Source organism: Panthera tigris, chromosome E3, assembly GCF_018350195.1.
Source record: "Panthera tigris isolate Pti1 chromosome E3, P.tigris_Pti1_mat1.1, whole genome shotgun sequence".
Taxonomy (NCBI): domain Eukaryota; kingdom Metazoa; phylum Chordata; class Mammalia; order Carnivora; family Felidae; genus Panthera; species Panthera tigris.
In genome coordinates, this window is record NC_056675.1 from 37,742,603 (window position 1) to 37,762,151 (window position 19,549).

The 19,549-nt window shown below is 61.5% G+C and overlaps 2 protein-coding genes across 3 annotated transcripts in view; one reads left to right on the plus strand and one right to left on the minus strand.

Annotated features, from left to right (window-relative positions):
- The window catches only part of LOC102969608 (coronin-7), a 56,667-nt gene that overhangs the window by 26,711 nt on the left and 10,407 nt on the right, over window positions 1-19,549 (plus strand). Inside the window, exons 8-9 of the mRNA XM_042971952.1 lie at window positions 1,048-1,134; window positions 1,582-1,664. Coding sequence (XP_042827886.1) covers window positions 1,048-1,134; window positions 1,582-1,664 — 170 coding nt within the window. The remainder of the gene's footprint in view (window positions 1-1,047; window positions 1,135-1,581; window positions 1,665-19,549) is intronic.
- Window positions 6,045-17,566, minus strand: VASN (vasorin). 2 transcript variants are annotated; one of them, XM_042971955.1, is made up of 2 exons: window positions 17,158-17,566; window positions 6,045-8,716 (listed from the first exon to the last, which is right to left on the minus strand). In XM_042971955.1, exon 2 carries the CDS (start codon window positions 8,704-8,706, stop codon window positions 6,673-6,675), a length of 2,034 nt encoding a protein of 677 aa, XP_042827889.1. In that variant the 5' UTR covers window positions 8,707-8,716; window positions 17,158-17,566; the 3' UTR covers window positions 6,045-6,672. The 2 variants fall into 2 exon arrangements, with proteins under 2 accessions (XP_042827889.1, XP_042827888.1); XM_042971954.1 differs by lacking the exon at window positions 17,158-17,566 and having other exon boundaries at window positions 6,045-8,787.

The window sequence follows — 19,549 nt, forward strand, 5'->3', positions numbered from 1 at the left end:
AGGGGTGTGGGGCCCTGGTTCTCAGGCTCCAGCCCCGACTTCCTGTGCTGGCTTCTGGGTGGGAAGGGAGCAGTGAGAAAAGCCCCTTAAACAACACGGGCGTTCCAGGGTCTCCCACGCTGGGGTCCGCCTCCGCAGGCTGGGGAGGGGGCGCTGGGCCAGCTCCTCCCAGGCCACCTCCCTTCTCTCATTCATTCCCAAGGAGATCGTGGGAAGCTTGGAGGAAGCTGGCCACAGTTTGGGGTGAGCTATTTTTGGTAACAGGGTCTTTGGTCTCAGGCTCCAGGGGCCGAGGTGACTGGGAGGGAGCTGTTTGCGTTTCCTCTGGCCCCTTCTGCTCCTCCCTGCCTGGGCCCAGGGGACAGGGCCGCCTGGGGTGTGAACTTGCCTCTCCTCCCTGGGCCCAGGAAGCCTTCCTGCTGGCAGCTCCAGCACCGCGGGAGGGCGAGGAGGAGCACTTCTGTGCGTTCTCTGCTCTCCGGGGACTATTCCCTAGAGCCTGGCATCAGGCCCTCTCCCCAGCCCCTGGCACTCTCAGGAGGCAGCTGGGATGCTTGCTATCCCTTGATCTGTAGTAGGCCGGCTCTTGTATGTAGTGTCATTTGGTGCTCAGACAGCCCTGGGAAGTAGGCAGCCCAGGCAACACGCCCCATTCACAAGTGAGAAAAATGAGGTTCTGAGAGAGCGCAGGGGTCCCCAGAGGCTGGGGTTGGTGACCGGCAACTGAGTGCCTCCCAGTCTAGGAACCTGCAAGGACAAGGATGGGCTGCTGGCCTGGCACCGTCACTGTGGCAGGACAGCCCAACAGTCCCCTTTGGAGGAGGGAGACTGAGCACAAGCTTGGTGACCGGGTGGCCCTCTGGGTGCAGAGCTTTCCTCAGCCAAGGTGAGGCTGGGGTCCATCCTGTAGTGATACAGTCTTCTCTGTCCCCAGCTAGCCTCTGGGGGGCACCATCCTGGCCCTTCCTGCCCTCTGTAGGGCTCTCCGGCAGGTGTCCCCCCTGCAGGAGGACCTGGTGGCTCAGCACCATCTTTTGTGTCCTCCAGAGCACAGAGGCCCACAAGAACAGCAAGGATGGCTGGCTGGTGTGGACGGGCACCCAGGAGCACCTTGTGTCCAGTGGATTCAACCAGGTAGGGCTCCTCCCAGATGGGCGGGGTACCCACACCAAGAGGGTAGGAGTGAAGCCCAGGGGGAGGTGGGGGACGGCTAGCCAGCTCTAGGCTTGTCCATATACGGCCCTGTGTGCAGCTGGGTCTCAGAGCCCCAGGGGACCTCCAGCTGCTGAAAACTGGCAGATTCCATTTGCAATAGCTAAGCCTGACCCTGGGAACTGTGGCAGCCCCCCCCAAGGGACCAGAGTCCATGGAGGGAACCGCCCCTTGTCCCTTGTCACCTAAGGGTTCTTAAAGGGGCCGGACATGCAAACCCAAACCCTCCCTCCCTGCCATGACTCACCCCCCACCGCCACCCTCCGAGCTCTGCTCTGGGGCAGGTGCCCCTGTGTCAAGGCTGTTTCCTCAGGCATTGGGTTCCCGGGGATGGGCCCCTCTGAGCCCCTCTTGGCTCCCTCCCTGCAGATGCGTGAGCGTGAAGTGAAGCTCTGGGACACTCGGCACTTCTCCAGCGCCCTCACCTCCATCACCCTGGACACCTCACCCGGGTAGGAGCAGCTGGCATGTTGGGATGGATCGGTGGGGAGGGTCAAGGGCTAGATGGTGTCCTAAGTCCAGGTCTGTAATGGACACCATTGGGGAGGGCTCCAAATGTGCCCTGGCAAGGCCTCCTGCGGAGTGGAGGGGCCCAGTCCAGCTGGAACAGGCCTCACCTGGTTCAGGTCTTGTCAGTGAGGGGCTGAGCACCAAAGCGGTCACGGTGCCTGAGCTGGGCTGTGGGGTCGCCTGTTGACCTCATCTCATGTGGACCCTAGCCGCAGAGTGGGCCCTTGGCCGTGCAGGCCTCAGCCTGAGGGCTCACGTCGGCGTGTTTTGGCATTTGGGGGAAGGACTGTGACCTGGCAGACACATGGGTGGGAGACATGGACATGCCCTTGATTTTGCTGTGGCTGTTTCGGTGATGCCGAGGGTCGAAGAGACCAAAGCTTTGATAGGGTGGACGTGGTGGGGAGGTGGGGGGGACAGTCGGGCTGGTAGGCTTGCAGGCTTTATGGAAGCTCCTTAGCCCGGGCCACATGCCTGTCTCTGGTGGTTTTGGGGGGTGAGTGAGGGGGTGGGTGCACCTGGGTGGCTTGGGACTGCAAGTGCGCCTCATCTTTCCATCCTTATGGCAGTGTGTGCAGGAGGTTTGTGGGGTGCCGTGGGTCCAGGCCAAGCCAGTTCCATGCACGGGGGCCTAGGCTCACTGTGGCTTAGGCACAGGAGGCTCTCAGAGATGATTGCCTGTCACAGTGAGGAAACAAGGCGTAGGAGAGTGGGGGACCAGTCTGGCTGGGGTAGGAGGAGGCAGGGGCCCGGTTCCCTTTCAGAAGTCTCAGCCCTGCTCTCCCATGACTCTTGGAGGGGCTTGCTGCTCCCCAGGCAGAGATCTGTGAAGGTCAGAGCCAGGAGAAGGTCTTGGTCCCTTGGCTATCTATCCAGCCCCTTCCTCTTCCACTCATGACTGGGGAGACTGAGTCACAGAAGGGGGTGGTGACCTGTCCAAGCTCCAGGTGTGGCATGGACGTGTTTGGGAGCGGGGAAGTCTGATGCCATAAGAACTCTTGCCAAGTCACCCCCCACCTGAGAGCTCCCAGGGAAGGGGTAACAAGCGGCAGTGACCCTCCACTCCCACCCCCCTCTTAAAACCCAGGAAGAGGCTGGGGAGCTGGTGAGGCCCATTTTGCAGATGGGGAAGGCAAGGCTGAGTGAGATCCAGTGCCTTAGAACCTCACAGTGCAAGGCCTCTTCCTACTCTGGGCCCTGGGGTCCTGGTGACTGCCCCCCTGCACTGGAAGAATAAGAGCACCCAGGCCCTGAGGCTGCATTGGTATCTTAGCCTCCATGCCTCCCCGGGCCAGATATCTCCTTCCCTACAGGGCTCCCCAGCAGGAGGGAGCTGGACCAGCCAGGAAAAGGGACCCAGCACTAGCCATCAAGTCCTCCTCCACCCACCACTTCCTGCCTTCTAGGCTCCACCCCTGGCTCCTGATGGGTCCCCCTCCCCCGCAGAGCAGCCCCCACCCCTCCCCAGCATTGCCCCTGGAGGAGTTAACGATGCCCAGACCCCACGGTGCCACTGGCCAAGGCTGACCCTGTAATTACAGCGGTTAAGAATAGCTTCGCAGGGCCAGCAAGGCCTGGAATTTCTCAAATCACTCCCAGATGGGTGGCCAGGCCAGTGTCCCGCCCCCTCCTTCCCCCCACTCCTGGCCCCTGCCCTGCCAGGCCACACCCTTGGCAGAAGAGTGGGGACTCTCCGGCCCTCCGTGAAGCTGGTGGACCAGGGTAGTGGTGGCACATGCCCTGCCCCCTCAGGCTCCCTGGAGGGTTAGGCCTGCTGAGTGACTGGGACTGAAGATGTCCAGGCTGTCAAATGTGGGGATAGCCGTGGATTTCCAGTATACCCGCCCTCCTCTCTCCCACTCTCAGTTTCTTTTACAGCTTTTCCATCTCAATCTGAGCAAAGCAGTGTGTGTTCTTACAGGAGCTAGAGGGGGCCAGGGCTCAGGCACTCACCTCTCCCGGTCATCTCCTAGGAAGAGCCCAGGGCCCCCCCGCCTCCCAGGGGCCCCTGTCACAGCCCCCACCATCACATGTGGAGCATACCTCATCAAGAGGAGGGGAAGAGCAGGACATCAGGGGCCTATGTGTGAAGCCAAGCTCAAGCAGCAGGTCCCTCAGATGTGCCAGGGGTTGTGTTCAGTGCAGGGTGAAGGTGGGAAGGTAGGCAGCAGGGCCTGGCACTGAAGGAGCAGCTCACATTGTAGACTGGGAAATGTAAAAATGCCGCCTGCCTCAGTCCAGTGCTTCTGGATGGTGGAGTGGTCAGCTGTACCCATCGTCAGCCACAGGCAGGTGGGGATGTCTCTCCTCCGGTTACTTCAGAGGCAGCGGAGGCCAGAGAAGTCGATCCTCTGTTGAGAACACCCCAGCAGCCAGGCTGTGCAGGGTGGAGGCTGGGGTTCAGTTTCTGCTGCTTCCCACTGCGGAGCTTCTGCTGTTCACAGTGGCCCTGCCCCTCTCCTGGACGCCCACGTGGCTGGCCACCCCATCCTGGGCCAGGGAGCCCGTGTTGGGATCCTATCCCCGCCTGCGGTGAGCAAGCTGCCAGCTCACCTCTCCCAGGCTGTGGTTCTCTTCTGGAGAGGATTTGCTGGGCATTAGTGGGAGCGTGTGTAGCCCGTATGGCACAGGGCCTGTGGCAGCAAAAACCCAGCAGTCAGAATTGGCGTTTCCCTACATCTATCCCTGGACCCTGCCCCAGAGCCGTGGGCATTGTCCTGGGTAAGGGTTGTATCTTGGCTTGGTCTCCCACTCTGCCCCTGCCCCCGCCCCACCCCGTCATCCCCTAGCTCCTGATCTGCTGGGATACCCCAAATCCCTTTTCTGGGAGGGCTGGAGTAAGCGTTTAGCCCCTTTCTTTAGGTCCCACCTCCCCCCCTCACTCCCTGCCATCCCACTAGGCCAGGTTTGGCTTTGCAATGAAAACATTTATTCAGCAGCCACGCTGTGTTCAGCAGCGGCCCGTGGGCCCACAATGGCCCCTTTGACAGGGCTGCCGAGGGGGAGGGCAGGCCTCGCCATACTGCTCCCCTAATGGGACCCAGGCTCACAGGAAATCCACCTGGGCTGCCGCCGCTGCCTCAGGAAGAAGGGGCCCCACCCAGGCTCACTGCCACCATCCTCTGCTGCCCGACACGACCCACCGCCCACCTCCTCCCTTCCCATGCCAGAACCCTCAGCAGCCACTAATTGAATCCAGAGCCTCGCGTGGCTGGGCCTGACTCGGCGCTGACATCAACGCCCTGAGCCACAGGGCCTGCTCCCCAGACCTGACTGGGCTGCCTCCTTCCAGCCAGGGTGAGGCTGGTGAGGCTCAGGAGCCATGACCCACAGAGGAGACACAGGCTCGGGGCTTCGGGGAGGCTTGCTCAGCAGTCACAGCACCTCTCTGAGGCCTCAGGGCCCACTTTGCCTCCTGTCCGACGGTCATGGGAGAAGGTGCTGTGTATCCGTCCCTGTTCCCAAGCTTCCAGCACCCAGTCTGGGCCAGAACTGCACTCTACATCCTTGGCCCTGCCCCCCACACAGCCTGCGGCTTTCCTGGAAAACACTCCCACTTCCGGGGTTTCTGGAAAGCCTGGGCACATCCCAAATGCAGAGAGTAAAGGGGCATCACAGGGCTACCAGGCCTTCACAAGCCAGGCTCAGACCTTTTGTCCTGTCCCTGGGCCACCTGCCCCAAACAGCCCTGGCTGGGTCCCTTCACACTCACCAGAGGATTCCTGCCTTTCAGGATCCATGCTGCCCCTCCAAGGTGCCTTTCTGCAGCTGGAACAGGAGGCCGGGAGCAAGCTTTCCCAGCCCGAGCCCATGCGGAAGGGCATCAGGACTGCAGGCAGGGCTGGGCTGTGTGTCGTGCCGGGCCCCGGACACAGGCTCCTGTTGCAGTAGGCGCACTCCCTCCACAGAGGAAGGTAGGCGGTGAACTGCCTGTCAGGCCCTTCCCTGAGGAGGAGCCCTTGCAGACCCTCTCGGTCTTTCGGTCTTTATCTGCTACGAGCCCTCCCCAGCTTCACAGGGGCAGTACAGTTCCTGCTGGCTGACCACTGGGCCTGGGCAAGGTAAGGCTGCCCTCATGTTCCTCTCCTTCAAGGTTAGGAGCTGCCCAGCTCCCGTCTGGCTCCGGCCTGCATCCCAGTCTCAACAAGAGACTGAATCAGGCACCCCAGCTGAGGCTGGGCAGACACAGCCCAGGGCAGGATCCCGGGAGGGCAGGCCACCCTGGCACAGTCCTCAGCGGCAGCCCTCCCACCCTGGGGGTTCTGGCCTCCCGCTTACCTCCACACCCACCCAGGTACCCTGGGCCATGCCAGAGAAACACACTCATTTCATCTTTTATTTTTCTTACAAAAGGCCTTCATATCATTGTTTGTCTTACAAAAACCAAAGTCCTTGTCTCTGAGTTTGAAAAACATTTTCCCAGAATAAGTGGGAAAGAATCTCTTATAAATATATTTTTAAAAACCAAAGCAAAACATGTTCCTAAGCGTCTGTCTTTCCAGTTTCTTTTGTTCCTTTGCTCCTTGGGGCCGAGGCTGGGCCACATGCCCCATCCCCAGCCTTTCTCTCCCTCTGCTGTCTTTCTGGGGGCTTCCTTCACTGGCCCCCAGGATCTCCTGGGAGGGGGGCCTGGCAGCCCTGGGCCTGTGTTACCAGCACACGGCAGGGCCCACCCCACCCTTCCCCAGGGAAGGTGCACGTTGCAGAGAACCGGGCAGATGCCGTCCTCGTAGGCACTCAGGCATAGCGCCACCTTAGAGGTGGTCACCTGCGTCCCAGGATCTCACAGATGAGGAGACTGAGGGGCAGGATCTTGCTGTGGTCACACAGCCCTCACCTTGATGTGTCCTCTTTGTAGGGATCCGAGAACTTCCTTGGTCTGGCAGCAGGAGGGTGCTGGCGGGTCCAGCAGGGCTGAGAGCCTGGCCTGGCAGCCTGTCGCTTCCGGGCTTAGATGTAGGGCTTAGTGGGGAGGGGCCCCTGGGGGCTGGCCCCCGGGTAGCCCATGAGAGGCACCTCACACTCCGGCCCACTGGGTGGAGCTTCCCCACCGCCCTCAGTCGCCTTGGGGCCTGGCTCCAAGGGGGCCTTCACCCCCTCCAGCTCCAGGGGCCCAGTCCCTGGCCCCACTTGTCCTTTGCCGTGAGTGGCATCCGCTGCCGTCCGTCCCCGCCGCACACAGTAGGCTGCCCCCACGGCAGCCAGTGCGGCCAGGAGCACTGCAGCCAGGGCGGGAGCGATGAGGAGCGGCAGGTTGCCCTCCCGGGCCTGGGTGACAGGGGCATGGTTGGAGCGGACGGCTGGGGGTGTGCGGGCCTCCCCACAGGCCTCTTCGCCCTCGGGCACCCGCCCGGCCCCCAGAAGCCTGACGCAGATGGAGTAGGTGGCGTTGGGCCGCAGCTGGGTGACTGTGTACTCAGCAAGCGAAGCGGGCAGCCGCAGCGTCACCGGCCGCTTGTCGGGGCCTGACAGGTTACGGTAAGTGAGGCGGAGGCTCCTGAGCTGCGCGGTGCTGCCCTGCAGGTAGCGCTGCAGCCCCACGCGCAGGGAGGTGGGGCTCGCTGGCTCGATGCCAAGGGGCAGGGGCTGCGGCGGCTCCGGCGTGGCCGGGGCGGGGCTGGGCTGGGGCCCCTGCCTCACCCGGCTCTCGCAGTAGAGGCCCGTGAAGAGCTCAGGGCACAGGCACTCCAGGTGGCCGTGCACCCCCAGGTGACAGGTGCCCCCGTTGAGGCAGATGGACGCTGGGCAGTCCTGGGGCCTCGGGGGAGCTCCCAGAGTGGGTGGGGCGGCAGGCGGCAGGCTGGGGGCCTCCGTGGCAGGCTGCGTGGGGCTGAGCCAGGTGGGAGCTGGACTGGAAGGTGAGAGAGTTGGCCCCCAAGCCATGGGCTTTGTGGTGGGTGCCGTGGCTGTGGTGGTGGTGGCTGGGCAGCCAAAGTCAGCATATTCAAGGTCTAGGAGCAGCCGGCCAGCGTTCTTGGGTGGGAAGTGGCAGCGTGTCTCCTCCGGGCTGGCCAGTGCTACGCGGCTCTCCCGCACCCAAGGGCCAAACCAGCTGAGGGGACACACGCAGTTGAAGGGGTTGCGGGCGGCCGCCAGGAGCCGCAGGCGGGGGAAGAGGGTAGAGAGCTCGTGTGGGAGCGCCTGCAGGCTCAGGTTGCTCAGGTCCAGCTCTTGCAGGGCCACCAGGCCAGCCAGGCTCTCGGGCCGCAGCTGGGCAATGCGGGTGTTACCGGCTAGCCGCAGGCGTGTCAGTCCCCGGAGGCCCCGGATGGCCGGCGGGACTCGCTCCAGCTGGTTGTCGGACACATCCAGGTCGTGGAGGTTGCGTAAGCGGCCAAAGAGCCCCTCGTCCAGCCGCCGCAGTCCCAGGCCGGCCAGCCTCAGTGCCTCCACGTTGGCAGTGTCCAAGGTGCCAGGCTCCAGGGCCGGGAGGCTGTTGTGACTGAGGTCGAGCAGCAGCAGGCGCGGCAGGTGCAGCGGGGGCAGGGCCCGCAGCTCGTTGTCCTGCAGCTTGAGCTCCAGGAGGCTGTCTAGTGTGTCAAAGGCTCCGGGCTGGATGTGGCGGATGCGGTTCTTGCCCAGGTAGAGGCGCTCTAGGCGCCGCAGGCCGCGGAAGGTCTCGTTGGTGATCTCGCGCAGCCTGTTGGCAGTCAGGTCCAGGTTGCTGAGGTTGGCGAGTGGTTGGAAGACCCCGCCGGGCAGGCTGGCGAGCTGGTTCTGTGACAGGTCTAGGAGCTGCAGCCCTGGCAGGCTGGCAAAGCTGCCTGCATCGAGTGTGGTGATGCCGTTCTCGAAGACATAAAGGCTTGCTGTGTCAGGGGGCACGTCCCGGGGCACTGTGGTTCCCTGGCGGGCAGCACAGAAGACCGTCTGCGGCTGGTTGCACTGGCAGCCTGTCGGGCAGCACTGCACTCCGGGGCCTGGGGCCAGCAGCAGCAGCAGTAGTGGCGGCAGCATTGGGGGCAGAGGGATTCTGGGGTACATCTTCTGGGTCCTGGGAGCAGAGAAGTGGTAGAGACAGGAGACCATGAGTCAGGGACCCAGGGGACAGCCACGCCAGGAAGGACCAAGAAGGGAATTCCCAGCCCCCTTCGTCACTCCCTGCCCCCAAATCTGACAGCGCACAGTAGTTATGAGTCAGGTCCCCAGTGCCCTGGCCTCGTTCCTGCCCCGGCCCCATCAGTCTCTCACTGAGTGACTTTGAGCAGTCACATGACTTCGTTAGGCTATCAGTTGCTACTTCCTGCGCTGTCACCAGGGTTTAGTGGGCTGATGTGTGCACAGGGAGGCTGGCCCCCAAACACTCAGTGATCATGAAAATCCCCTTCTCCTTAACCCCAGCCCTCTTGCCTCTGCGGCTCAGGGAGAACACGTGGTCAGAAAGCATCAGGCTCTGTGCCCTCCCTGCAGTTCCAGCCCCACCCCTCCTCCCCCCCTTGCCTCTGCTGAGGTGGACAGGCCAGGAGGGAGCGTGGTGGGTCCTAGAGCGGCAGCCCCTCCCCACAGCGTCTGGGAGAGAAGGGGCGGGCAGCCAGCGCGTAAGCAGAGAAGCTGACTGCCCCGTGCCGCTGGCCCCTGCCGCCACGCTCTGTGTCCTCCAAGTGAGAGAGACTGCGGCGGGAAGACTTCACACGGAAACTATGGGATCGGTGTTTTTCCACTTATGAAGTCAGACCTGCCCCATATGGGAGCTGAGGGCCCGCCAGGACTTGGCCAGGGTGGGGGACGCTCCTACGGGAGGGGGCAGAGGAGGGCCTAAGCCCTTGGCAGGTGTCCCCTGGTCTTCAGATCTCTCATCTCTGAGGTGTGATGACAGATCTAAAGGTGGGGGTCCTGGCCTCCCCAGACTGACCCGGGGCAGGTGGAGGGACACTGGTTGCGGGGTGGCCCCAGAAGCAGGGCTGGGCCTAGAAACATTCTGCAGATTGGTTTGTCTGCTGTTTCTTGGGGTGTGCTCTGGCCTGAGCACTGAGAATGAGGAGCGGCAGGCACACTCCTTCCCCTTGTTGGCACACTGAGCATTTATGGTCCCCTCGCATGGCACCCCCAGCAGCCACAGCAGGTGGAAACTATTCTCATTGCTCCCAGATGATAGGAGAGAGGGGGGCTCCAGGAGGTGCAGTGATTTGCCGCCCCACTGCCGGGAAATCTGAGCCGGAGCCCAGGTCCTTAACCACGTCCAGGTGCAGCTAGGCCTGCAGTCCATGATGGTCCTCTCCTCCTGATGTGGGGCCCAGTCCTGCCCGGGGCGGGGTGGGGGGTGCTCCCTCTGCTGTTCTGGGCCCCAGCTCGTAGTTGGAACTGCTCAAGACAGAATGGGGCCACAGCACGGGCCCCCCTTCACTCAGGTTCCTGTGAGGAGCCCAGGGGCCACCCTAGCAGCAGTCCCCACTCTCTGGGCCCCTAGAGTCCCTGAGAGGCCAGCACTCCTCCCCTCCAGGCGCCTTCTGCTCACACAAGGGCCTTTTGTGCTGGGCCTCAGCCTCCCCTTCCCCCATGCCTGCCAGCCATCAGGCCATGGCAGGTAACGTGCCCCCCACCCCAATCCAGCCTGTGTTCTGCCCTGCTGCCCTCCGTCGGGCTCCTCCCCCAGGAACATGTGCTCCAGCAATGTGAGGCAGAAGAGGGGGGGCAGGTGGTCCCAGGACAGACTAGACAAGTCACTGGGGAGACCAGCTCTAGGTAAAGGCCTGCTACCCAGGTTGGGCCCGCCCAGGCCCGGCCTGCCTGCAGGGTCCCCTGTGCCAGAGAAGAGGGGCTATCAGCCTCTGCGCCCCTAGTTAACACCGATGACCACCTTTCACAGGCCAGCCAGGGAGGCCTTCCTCGACCTCCAGCTGGTGCCCCTTCCCTGGCTGTCTAAGGTCCTGGCTCTACCATCCCCACCCCGAGGGGAGACCCTGCCTGCTCCCGTGTGTCCCAGAGCATGCCTAGCTCACCTTTGCCAAGTGAGTGCTGGGGCAGGGCCTCGTGCTGAACCTCAGATGACGCTTGGACCAGAACCTGGAAGGCTTTGTGCCCCTGCTGGCCCTGCCGGCACCGTCCCGAGGGGGCTGCGTGCACCGCACCCAGCCTCCTCCCCGGAGTGGACCCGTTCCACCCTCACTGACTCAGAAGGCCGTGGGTGTGGCCTGGCCTCCAGATGTGGGCTGTGTGCGACCCCCACCCCCCACATCCACGTGTGGGGTGAGCCGCTTCCCCCTGAATCAGCCCTCCCCGTGGGGCCGGCAGGGTCAGGAAGGGAGCAGCCAGGCTCCAGGATGGGAGGGGACCCTACACGTGGCCACCCCTGTGGCTTCAGCTCCCTCTGGGTTTTGTATAAGGTCGTAGTTAAGAGCTCATGCTCCAGTCAGGCAACCTGGGCCAGGGGCATCCCAGCCATGAGGCCATAGACTGCGTTTTTTCTCTCAGAGCCTCTGTTTCTCCACTGTCTGCCCAGGCGTTACAGGCAGCACCTCCTACGACTGGAAGCGCTTAAACACAGAGCAGCCGGGCGTGGCCCCTGGGGGCCTGGGGTGCATGCTGGAGGGTGTTCCCCAGTCTACACGGAGGAGGCATCAGCCTGGGCTCTGGGCTTCACTCCAGAGTCTGTTGGCCCTTTAATCAATAAAGTCATCACGGGGGAGGGAGGCAGAGACGCTCGCTGTAGGTCCGTCTAGCCATAGAGTGGCAGTTTGGCCGAGTTGGTGGGGAGCAGGGGCTGGGCCACAAGAGCAATCGGCATCTTGGGCTGGGAAGACCCCAGCAGGCAGCAGCTAGGATGTAGAGCCCTGCTCCACCTGCCCAGTGAGGAGTCAGCATGGGGGCTTTGGGAAATGGGAAGGTGGGTGCTGGCGGCTCTGGGGGCTCCGCTGTGGGCTGTCCTGGCACCAAGAGGAGACCACAGAGTCCCCAGAAGGGACCCAGAAGGTGAAGACTGACCATGGAGGGGGTGGGCAGTAGAGCTACAGGAGATAGAGACCTGAGTGTAGGCCCAAGTTCAGCCCCTAAGTAGCTTCCCAAGTCCCTGTTCACTTCTGGGCCTCGTTTTCACCCCAGCCCTGCCTCACTCTCTGGAGTTGTTCTGAGCACCCAGAGTTGTAGTTGTGTGTTGTTCTGTTTGTTTTTAAATGGGGAAGTTCTTTTAACAAGTTCTGGGAGTGATTCTGCCTGTCTGGGCTCGTTCTGGTGTGTGTGTGCTTTGGGGGTGGGGTCTCTCATGGGAGGTCACGGCTTTCCTGGCCATTACAATTCCAGCAGCTCTGAAGGACCAGGGGCCTGGGCTTTGATATCTGATCTGCTGACCCAAGGCAGGGAGGTAGGACCTTTCCCTCTGCAGAGGGTGGGGGGAGACTTTTGGAGGCAGCCCTGAGGCTTTGGGGGGTGGGGTGGGAGGAGGGCAAAGGGTCCAGGTCTCTTCTCTTAAACCTGGACTCTGCAGACTTGCCTTGACCTGGCCCCACCGTGGTGTGATGGGAAGAAGCAGGAAACAGAGGCCCAAGCTCTTGCTGCTGGCCTTGCTGCCCTCCAGGGGACAGTTGCTGGGATGGGGCTTTAAGGTCCCACTGTCCGCAGTCCCAGCCTAGCTGTATGAGAGCCTGGCCATGGCCCTTTACTTCCCTTCTCATCTGTGAAGGCGGGGAGTTGGGAGGGGTCCTGGTTATAGCGCCTCATTGTCAGGGCTGTTTAGTTTGTTCTTGGAGCGCATGCTAAGTGCTCAGTAAACATTTGTTACTGAAGGTGTTACCCATAAAACCTGAGCCCTGCCTTCTGCACATACAGGGTGAGGATGCCATGGTGTGAGGGGGGTTTTGTGCCACTTTCAGCACAGACAGGAGGTCCCTTGGGTCCAGGGGAGGCTTCCATGCAAAGGCTGCCCTCTTTCCTCCACCCTTGGGTGTGGGAGAGTAGGAATTGGAGAAAGCCGACTGATGAGGGGTGTATTTAGTTCTGGCAGTGGGTGGGGGAATGAGCTGACCTTTGGCCAGCCCCCCTTCAGCCTATGACCTGGAGGTGGGGAAAGGGAGCAGAGGGAGGAGCTCTCAGGGGGATCCTGGTGCCCCCACCCACTTATGAGTGTAGGGGACACCTGGAGGCACCCACTCACACACAGGCACTGGGTCAGGCAGGGACTGGTGAGTGGGTGGAACCCAGGCATTTGTGTGACCACATCAGACCTTAGGCTGCTCATCTCACTGCTCCTGGGGAAGGCCACAAGGCTGGTGAGGGAATAGGGTTGGACAGATGAACAGATGAGGCCAGCACAGCCCCTTCCTGTGCCAGACACTGCAGAGTGGGCACAGGGGTCAGGTGCTGCAGGTCTGACCCTGAGACCCTGAGACTCTGGGCCTCTGGCTCCCAGTGCTTCCCGCCCGCACCCGCCCCCCCCCCCCCCCAGGCTAAGTACTGCTGGCCAGGCCTGGCAGCAGCCCAGCCCAGGAGTCTGCCAACCCCCCAGGCAGGCGGGGACCATGCCGGCGGCCAGGACGGCTGGCTCCGGTTTCGCTGACGTGTCTGAGGAGGCTCAGAGCCTGGGCTGGGTCCGCCTATCTCCCCATCCCTGGGGCACAGCAAAGCTGAGAGGTCAGAATCTCTGTCCTAGGCCCTCAGGGGAAGGGGCTGAGGTGGGGCTGGGGGCCTTAGTCAGACCCTGTGATGAAGCTGGGAGTCCTTACTAGTCTCCGCCTCTCTGCCTTACTCTGTGTACCTCCCCAGCCAGCTCTGCTCATTCTACAGATGAGGCCCAGACACCACTTCATGACCCCATCCAGTTTCCTTCCCTTTCTGGGTTTCTGTTTCCCACCTATAACCCAGAGGTTTCTCAACCCCAGCTGCACATCAGAATCATCTGGGAAGCTTTGGAAAGTTCCTGATGCCCTCCGCCACCACCACTACCACCCCTACCCCTAACTTGGGGCAATTAAATGAGAACTTCTGGGATAAGGCCCCGGCAGAGTTGTGTAGGAGAGGCTCCTTGGGTGAGTCGCCCCTACAGACATTGGGGCAGAAGGTTGCAAAGGGGGACAGTCTGGATGTCAGTCTTCTCTCCCTGTCTGGGAAGGGGTGTGGATCCCCAACAAATGTGGCAGGTGTGGCTGGCTGGCAGCGCTAGAAGAGCAGGAGCTGGGCCCTCCTCCCCACTGCCCCCACTCCTCCAAGGCAGGAGCTGCCTGGCCCCAAGTGGCTGCCTTCTTTGGCACCATGGATGACTTGGCAGCTACCAGACCTGTCAGCCCAGGGCTGGGAGACCAGTGACTAAAGCCATTCTGCTCAAGTGGGCCCTCAGGGCGGCGAGATATGTCATTTCAGTCAGGAGAGGTGCCACTCTGTTGGGAGAGGACACCTGCTGCCCCAGAAGCTATTTGGTGGCTGCAGCCCAACTAGAAATAGGCCAGTCCAGATGCTACCATCCGCACACGCAGGTGTGATGCCACGGGGGCTGGGCCCAGTCAGACGCAGGGCTGCCTTGCTGCCCTGTCCCCACCCAGGGCCAAGCATTCATCAAGGAAGGCCCTAACCCTGCAATTAACCCTGAATTTGCCAGAGGAAGACCTTAGTCACCAAGGGAGGTCACCAGCCCAAGCCAGCTGGGCCCAGGTTGTCTGGGGCCTAGGCAGGGACTGAGAAGTAAGTGGCCCTAGAGGGGTCTTGCCCTTCTCATTTGCCATGCCCAGGGTACTCAGTTTCCCTGTGGCAGAAATGGCCTTTTCTGGGGTCCACGAGTGGCTCAGGGGAGCCACAACCTGGTCCCCTGTGCCTGGGTCTCTCAATTCTTACTGCTGCCCGTCCAGGCCCAGGGCCAGTAGGGGCCCCAGTGACTGCCCCAGCCCCAGCCCCTTCTCAGTGCAAGCCAGTTCTCTCCTCCCTCTTTAATTAAATCTCTCAGGCAGCCGCGGAGGAATGTCAGAGCCTTATTGCATTCCCCTGGAGGAGACTGGTTGGGGGACCATCCCCAACCTGGAGAACTGGCCCCTTGCCTGCCTCTACCCTCCAAAACCAAGGTGGCTCAAGGAAGCCTGCTTCAGCCTCCTCATACCCAGAGAGGCTGGAATGAGGAAAAGTGGGGGAGGCTTGAGGGCCTGGCCGGCCAGGCGGACCAGCCAGCTGAGGGAAAGCAATCCGGCTGACTCTGGAATGTGGAAACCGATAAAAGGAAGAAGGCTGAGCCCCTGTCCGCCTGTGGTGCACTCAGACTCCCGCAGCACCCTTGCCCGCCCCCAAACACAGCCCTGTTCCAGTCACGCGCGCGCAGACACATGCCCACGCCAGACACACGCCCATTGGGCTGTGCTCTGACACACACACGCGCGCGCGCGCGCACACACACACACACACACACACACACACACACACACACACACCCTCCCCCTTCTCCAAGAAATCTTGCAAATTCCACAGCAGTGAGGGGAGCTGGTTTTCTTGGCAGTGCAGAGCCTTGGGCTCCCTGGCTCAGGGAGGGACTCTTAAGGGGAGCTGAGGGGGGCTTATAGGAGGGGTCACTAACCGGGTTAGGTGGCACTGTTGCCCTTTCCAAGAGCTCAGGGCCTCCCAATGGTCAGGGATGCTTCTGTGGGACAGACTCACCCTAGCCTTCTCTCTGGTCCCCAAGGGGGCTGGCTGGCTGGCCTGCTGAGGTGGGAGCTACCTCCTGGGCCCACCTGAGACCCCATTTTCCTTTTCCCAGGAGCTGCCCAGCTCAGGGATGGGGTTCACTTATAAGACCCCATGGGGACTCAACTATCTTTACGTGGGACTTGTTCCAGCCCCCCCAAGGCATTAGTAGGGGTGTCAGGAATGGGAGTCAAGAGACTGTGGACCCGTCTCCTGCCCAGGGCATCTCCATGCCTGCCGGAGGAGGCTTCCTAAGGAGAGCACGGGTCTGGCTTTTTGTGTTCAATCCCTCCTCCCCCACTTCCAGAGTGTGGAGAAAGCAAATGCCCTGGACAGCAACCCCCCACTGACCCCATCTGACCCTCTGGACCCACAGGTCTCAGGGTAGCTGTTTCAGTCTGCAACTGGGGGAGGTGGGGACAGGCAGTGCCCAGGCCCCCAGCCTGGCACGTGTGTGCTCATCCCCCCTCCCTGGGCCAGATAATGGTCTGGAGGGAATCCAGCTGGGCTGCTCATTACCAGAGCCCTCTTCCTGCCTCTGACACTCTGTTTACAGAAGCTCTGGGGGCTGAGTCCCCTGGGAGAAGACAGCCAGCCCAGGGGACTGCTCTCCCATCCCCCCACCCGCCTGCTTTATCCCTTTTGGGCCTTGCCAACAGCTGGGCCCATGCTGGACTTCGCTACCCTCTGAGTCAGTTCAAATGGACCGCACTTGGAGGGCACCCACCTAGCTACCCTTCTATGCTCCCAACACTCAAAGTCCAGCTGACTGGGAAGGAACCTTTAAATTTTAGTACAGTTACCCAGCCCCAGAAGCTTTAGGCCTGGAGAAGAGGGCTCTGCGTCCTGGTGCCTCTTCCAGAACCTCACCTGCCTTTGCCAAAAGGCAAGCGGGGGGGGGGACACTGGGACCCTCAGGGCCATTTCCTCCTTCCCACCTTTCAGACTCCACCCCTGGGCCCCAGCAGGAGAGGCAGTCAGTGACCCTGGTGTGGTAATCTTTAACGAATGGGGGCAAGGCAGAATGGTTGGCACCAATTGCCTGGCCTGCCAGTGACCACAGGGGACCTCAGCAGCCCTCAGGCCCCAGAGCTGCCAGCCCAGGGACACAAAGGACTAAGCTGGCTCCAGGCCATTGGGTTCATAGCCCAAGCAGAGCCCTGTCCATGGCAGAGGCAGAGACAGAACACCCTAATATCTGGAAAATGAAGGGTCCGAGCCAGCCAAGGTCTGTCCCTCGTGACCCATGGGGCGTCAAATACCTCGTAGCCACCCCCGACTCCTCCTCAGGGTTGCATGCCTATTGGCCCCCTGCTCTGCCCTGGGTGACAAGGGTCCTCAATACCCAGGCGGCCGATCTGCCCAGATCTGCACAGGGGCACGGAGGGCTCCAGGCCCAGAACCAGAGTGTCCCACTCCAGGAGGTAAAAGTAACTCAAGACTATGGCTTGGCTATCCCCTCAAAGGGGTTTGATTCATAAAACTGGTCATGCCGGAGGGCCCAGCCGTGGGAGGAGGAAGCGAGGGAGGGGGTGTTTATTTTGTCTGCTCGCAGCCCTGCCGGCTACTGGCCCGTGAGCCTTGTGCGCGCGCGCGGGTGCGCGCGCGGCCGTGGGGTTGTCCGGGACTACAGGAGGAGGGGTCGACTCGGGCGCGGGCAGGGGGTGCACGGGGCCCGCCCGCCCTGCGCCCGGGTGATCGTGCGGGGCTGGGGTCCAGGTGTCGGTCCTGAGTGCGTGTGCGCGCGATAGGGGGGGTTCGCGCGCGTGATCAGCGCGTTGCACAGCCCGCCCCCTAGCGCCCCCCCGTCTCCGCCCGCAGCGCCCCAGCCCGGCAGACACTCACCGGGCGGCGGCGGCGGCGGGAGCCGGGCGGGGTGGGCCGGCCGGCCTGGAAGCGTCCTTGGTTCCAGGGTCCCGAGGCAGCAGCGTCGGTGTCTCCCCGCCCGGGGTTTGGGCTGCGGAGTCGGCTGGCTAGGAGGCGGGTCGCTCTTTAAGGGCCGGGGGCGGGGCCGCTCCCCATGGGGCGGGGCGGGGCGGGGCCGACAGAGACCCGCCTCCTCTCTCCGCTGAAGGGGTCGTTCCGCCGGGCAACCTAATACTCCACCTCCTGACCGAGGGAATCAGGAGTCCCGCGCTCCAGTCTGGTCTGCCACTAGTTCGCCATACAACCCTGGGCGGGCCCCTGTTTTTCGTGTGAAAAAGAAGAGAATATCGAGGCCAAGAGTCCCAAACCCGGATGCCTGTGACACAACAGGCAGGTGATATAAGGGTAATACAAACTTGAGGACTGACCCCAGAGTTTGTGGGGACCTGGAGAGGCCGGAGTGGGTGGGTGAGGGTTGGTGTAAGGGCTCAACCCCTATGACCTGCTCCAGTCTGTGAGAGTTGCAGGTTTTTCAACAGAAACTGCGAATCTGTTTTTTGGTTTTTTTCTTGTTTTTTGTTTGTTTTTTTGTTTGTTTGTTTTTTTTTTTTTTGAGGTGAAATCTGTCAATGTGTTACTGTTGGTAGCTAATCCCAATTTCAAAAACTTTTGGGCAGGCCACAGAGAGCCCTCTGAGAGCCTCTTAAGTACAATCTCTAATGCCAAATCTGAGTTTGGGGGTGCTTTTAGCCATGAGGGCTTTCAGGGAGGTGAGCATCCCTGGACCACATTCTCCACATTTTAGATGAAGGGACTGAGACACAGGAAGGGAAGTGACCGTCTGCCCAAGGCCCCACTTTTACCATTGTGCTGGACGGGGTGGGATGAACTGGGAGGTTGGGCCTCACGCTCAGTGAGTGGGGCCTGGGTGCAGCTGATGGTGGCCCTTGACAGGCAGGAGGGGTGGGTGCCAGGGACTGGACTAGTCCAGAAAAACTCCCTGCCTTGGAGTATTCCAGGAAAATGCTCTGCCCTCTTGCTCCATGTTTGTGGTCAGAATCATGCCTCAGAGCCTTTGGGGACCAGCTCAGCTGCCAGCTTCCAGAGGCTTTGGGGTACCCGCCATCCCCTCCAGCCTGGCCTGTATTGCATGCTTGTCTTGGTATGGAGATGTGGGGCATGACTTGTGAACCTCTGCTCCTGGGCCGGTGCTGGATCTCTGGTGTGTTTCGTTTGGCTGGTTTGGGACTTTTTAAAACTTTGAAGCCATTGCCAACATTGAAAAATCCGGTGGTTTCACATCAAAACGGGACTTCCCAGCTTGCCCTTCAGTAGGAACTCTGGGCCAGGGCCGAGGAGTAGCTGCCCCCTCTGATGGAAGCCGAGGCTCACTGGCCACCCCTGTCCCCACAACTCCCAGGTGTCTTCCACCAGGAGCACTCCACCCGCTCACATTCCTGAAGCATTTGAGTTTGCAGTGGGTACTGTGTGGCTTCGGTGAGATGGCCCTGTGTTCCCTAGAGCCCTCAGGAGGGTCCACAGATGCCCCTGGGGGGTGGTGCTGCAACCTAACCCTCCCTAAGGAACAGGACTTTGTGACAGGCCCCCAAGCTTCTCACCTCCCTGTCCAGTTGTTGCTGATGGAGAGAGCCCACACACCTACCTAAAGGGTGCATCCCTTACCCCAGTGCTGGGCCTGGGCTTACACATGCCATGCTACTACTCACGCAGAGGTTCACAGGCAGCTTCCAGGGGACCCCTTCCCCAGTTTTTCCATTCTCCCCTCATATGGCATCAAGGTACCCCTCCCCTTGCCCCGCTTAGAACCTGGTTCTAATGGAGTGTGGGGCTAGGCTTGGTCCAAGGGGGTCTTGGCTGCCCAGCCTGGGTGACACGGGCAGATCCAGGAGATCTGGACTACTTTGGACCAGTGGTGATGCCAGGATGTCTAGGTTGGTGGGTCTGAAGGGGAGAGATGCACTGCCAGGGAGAGCCGGAGAACTCTTAAAGCAGCTTTTCCTGGCAGGCAGTACTTCCTGTGCTAATTGCAGGAATATTAGGAAAGCTGATGAGATTATCAGGCACCAACCTCTCCCTCATGTGACCTGGTATCTGGATCTTCTGGGACTTGGGCCTGGAAGTAGGGGCCCACTCTAGGCTGTAGACCTTCTATGACTTTGGGTCTGGGGCAGACCCCTGGACCTGGGCCAGAGCCCTTTCCAGTGGCCAGCCCAGATGCCAGCCCTGCCCCATACCGTGACAGCGGGAGAGGTGCCAACTCTTACCACCTTTGGTGGCCCTCTGCCAGGCCGGAACTATGTTCTGCATTCCAGACCCAGACCTGGCTTGGATCTCTTCACAAGGCCAGGGG

Coding starts and splice junctions, on each gene's coding strand:
- VASN (XM_042971954.1), bottom strand. CDS start 8,751: ATGGTCTCCTGTCTCTACCACTTCTCTGCTCCCAGGACCCAGAAGATG.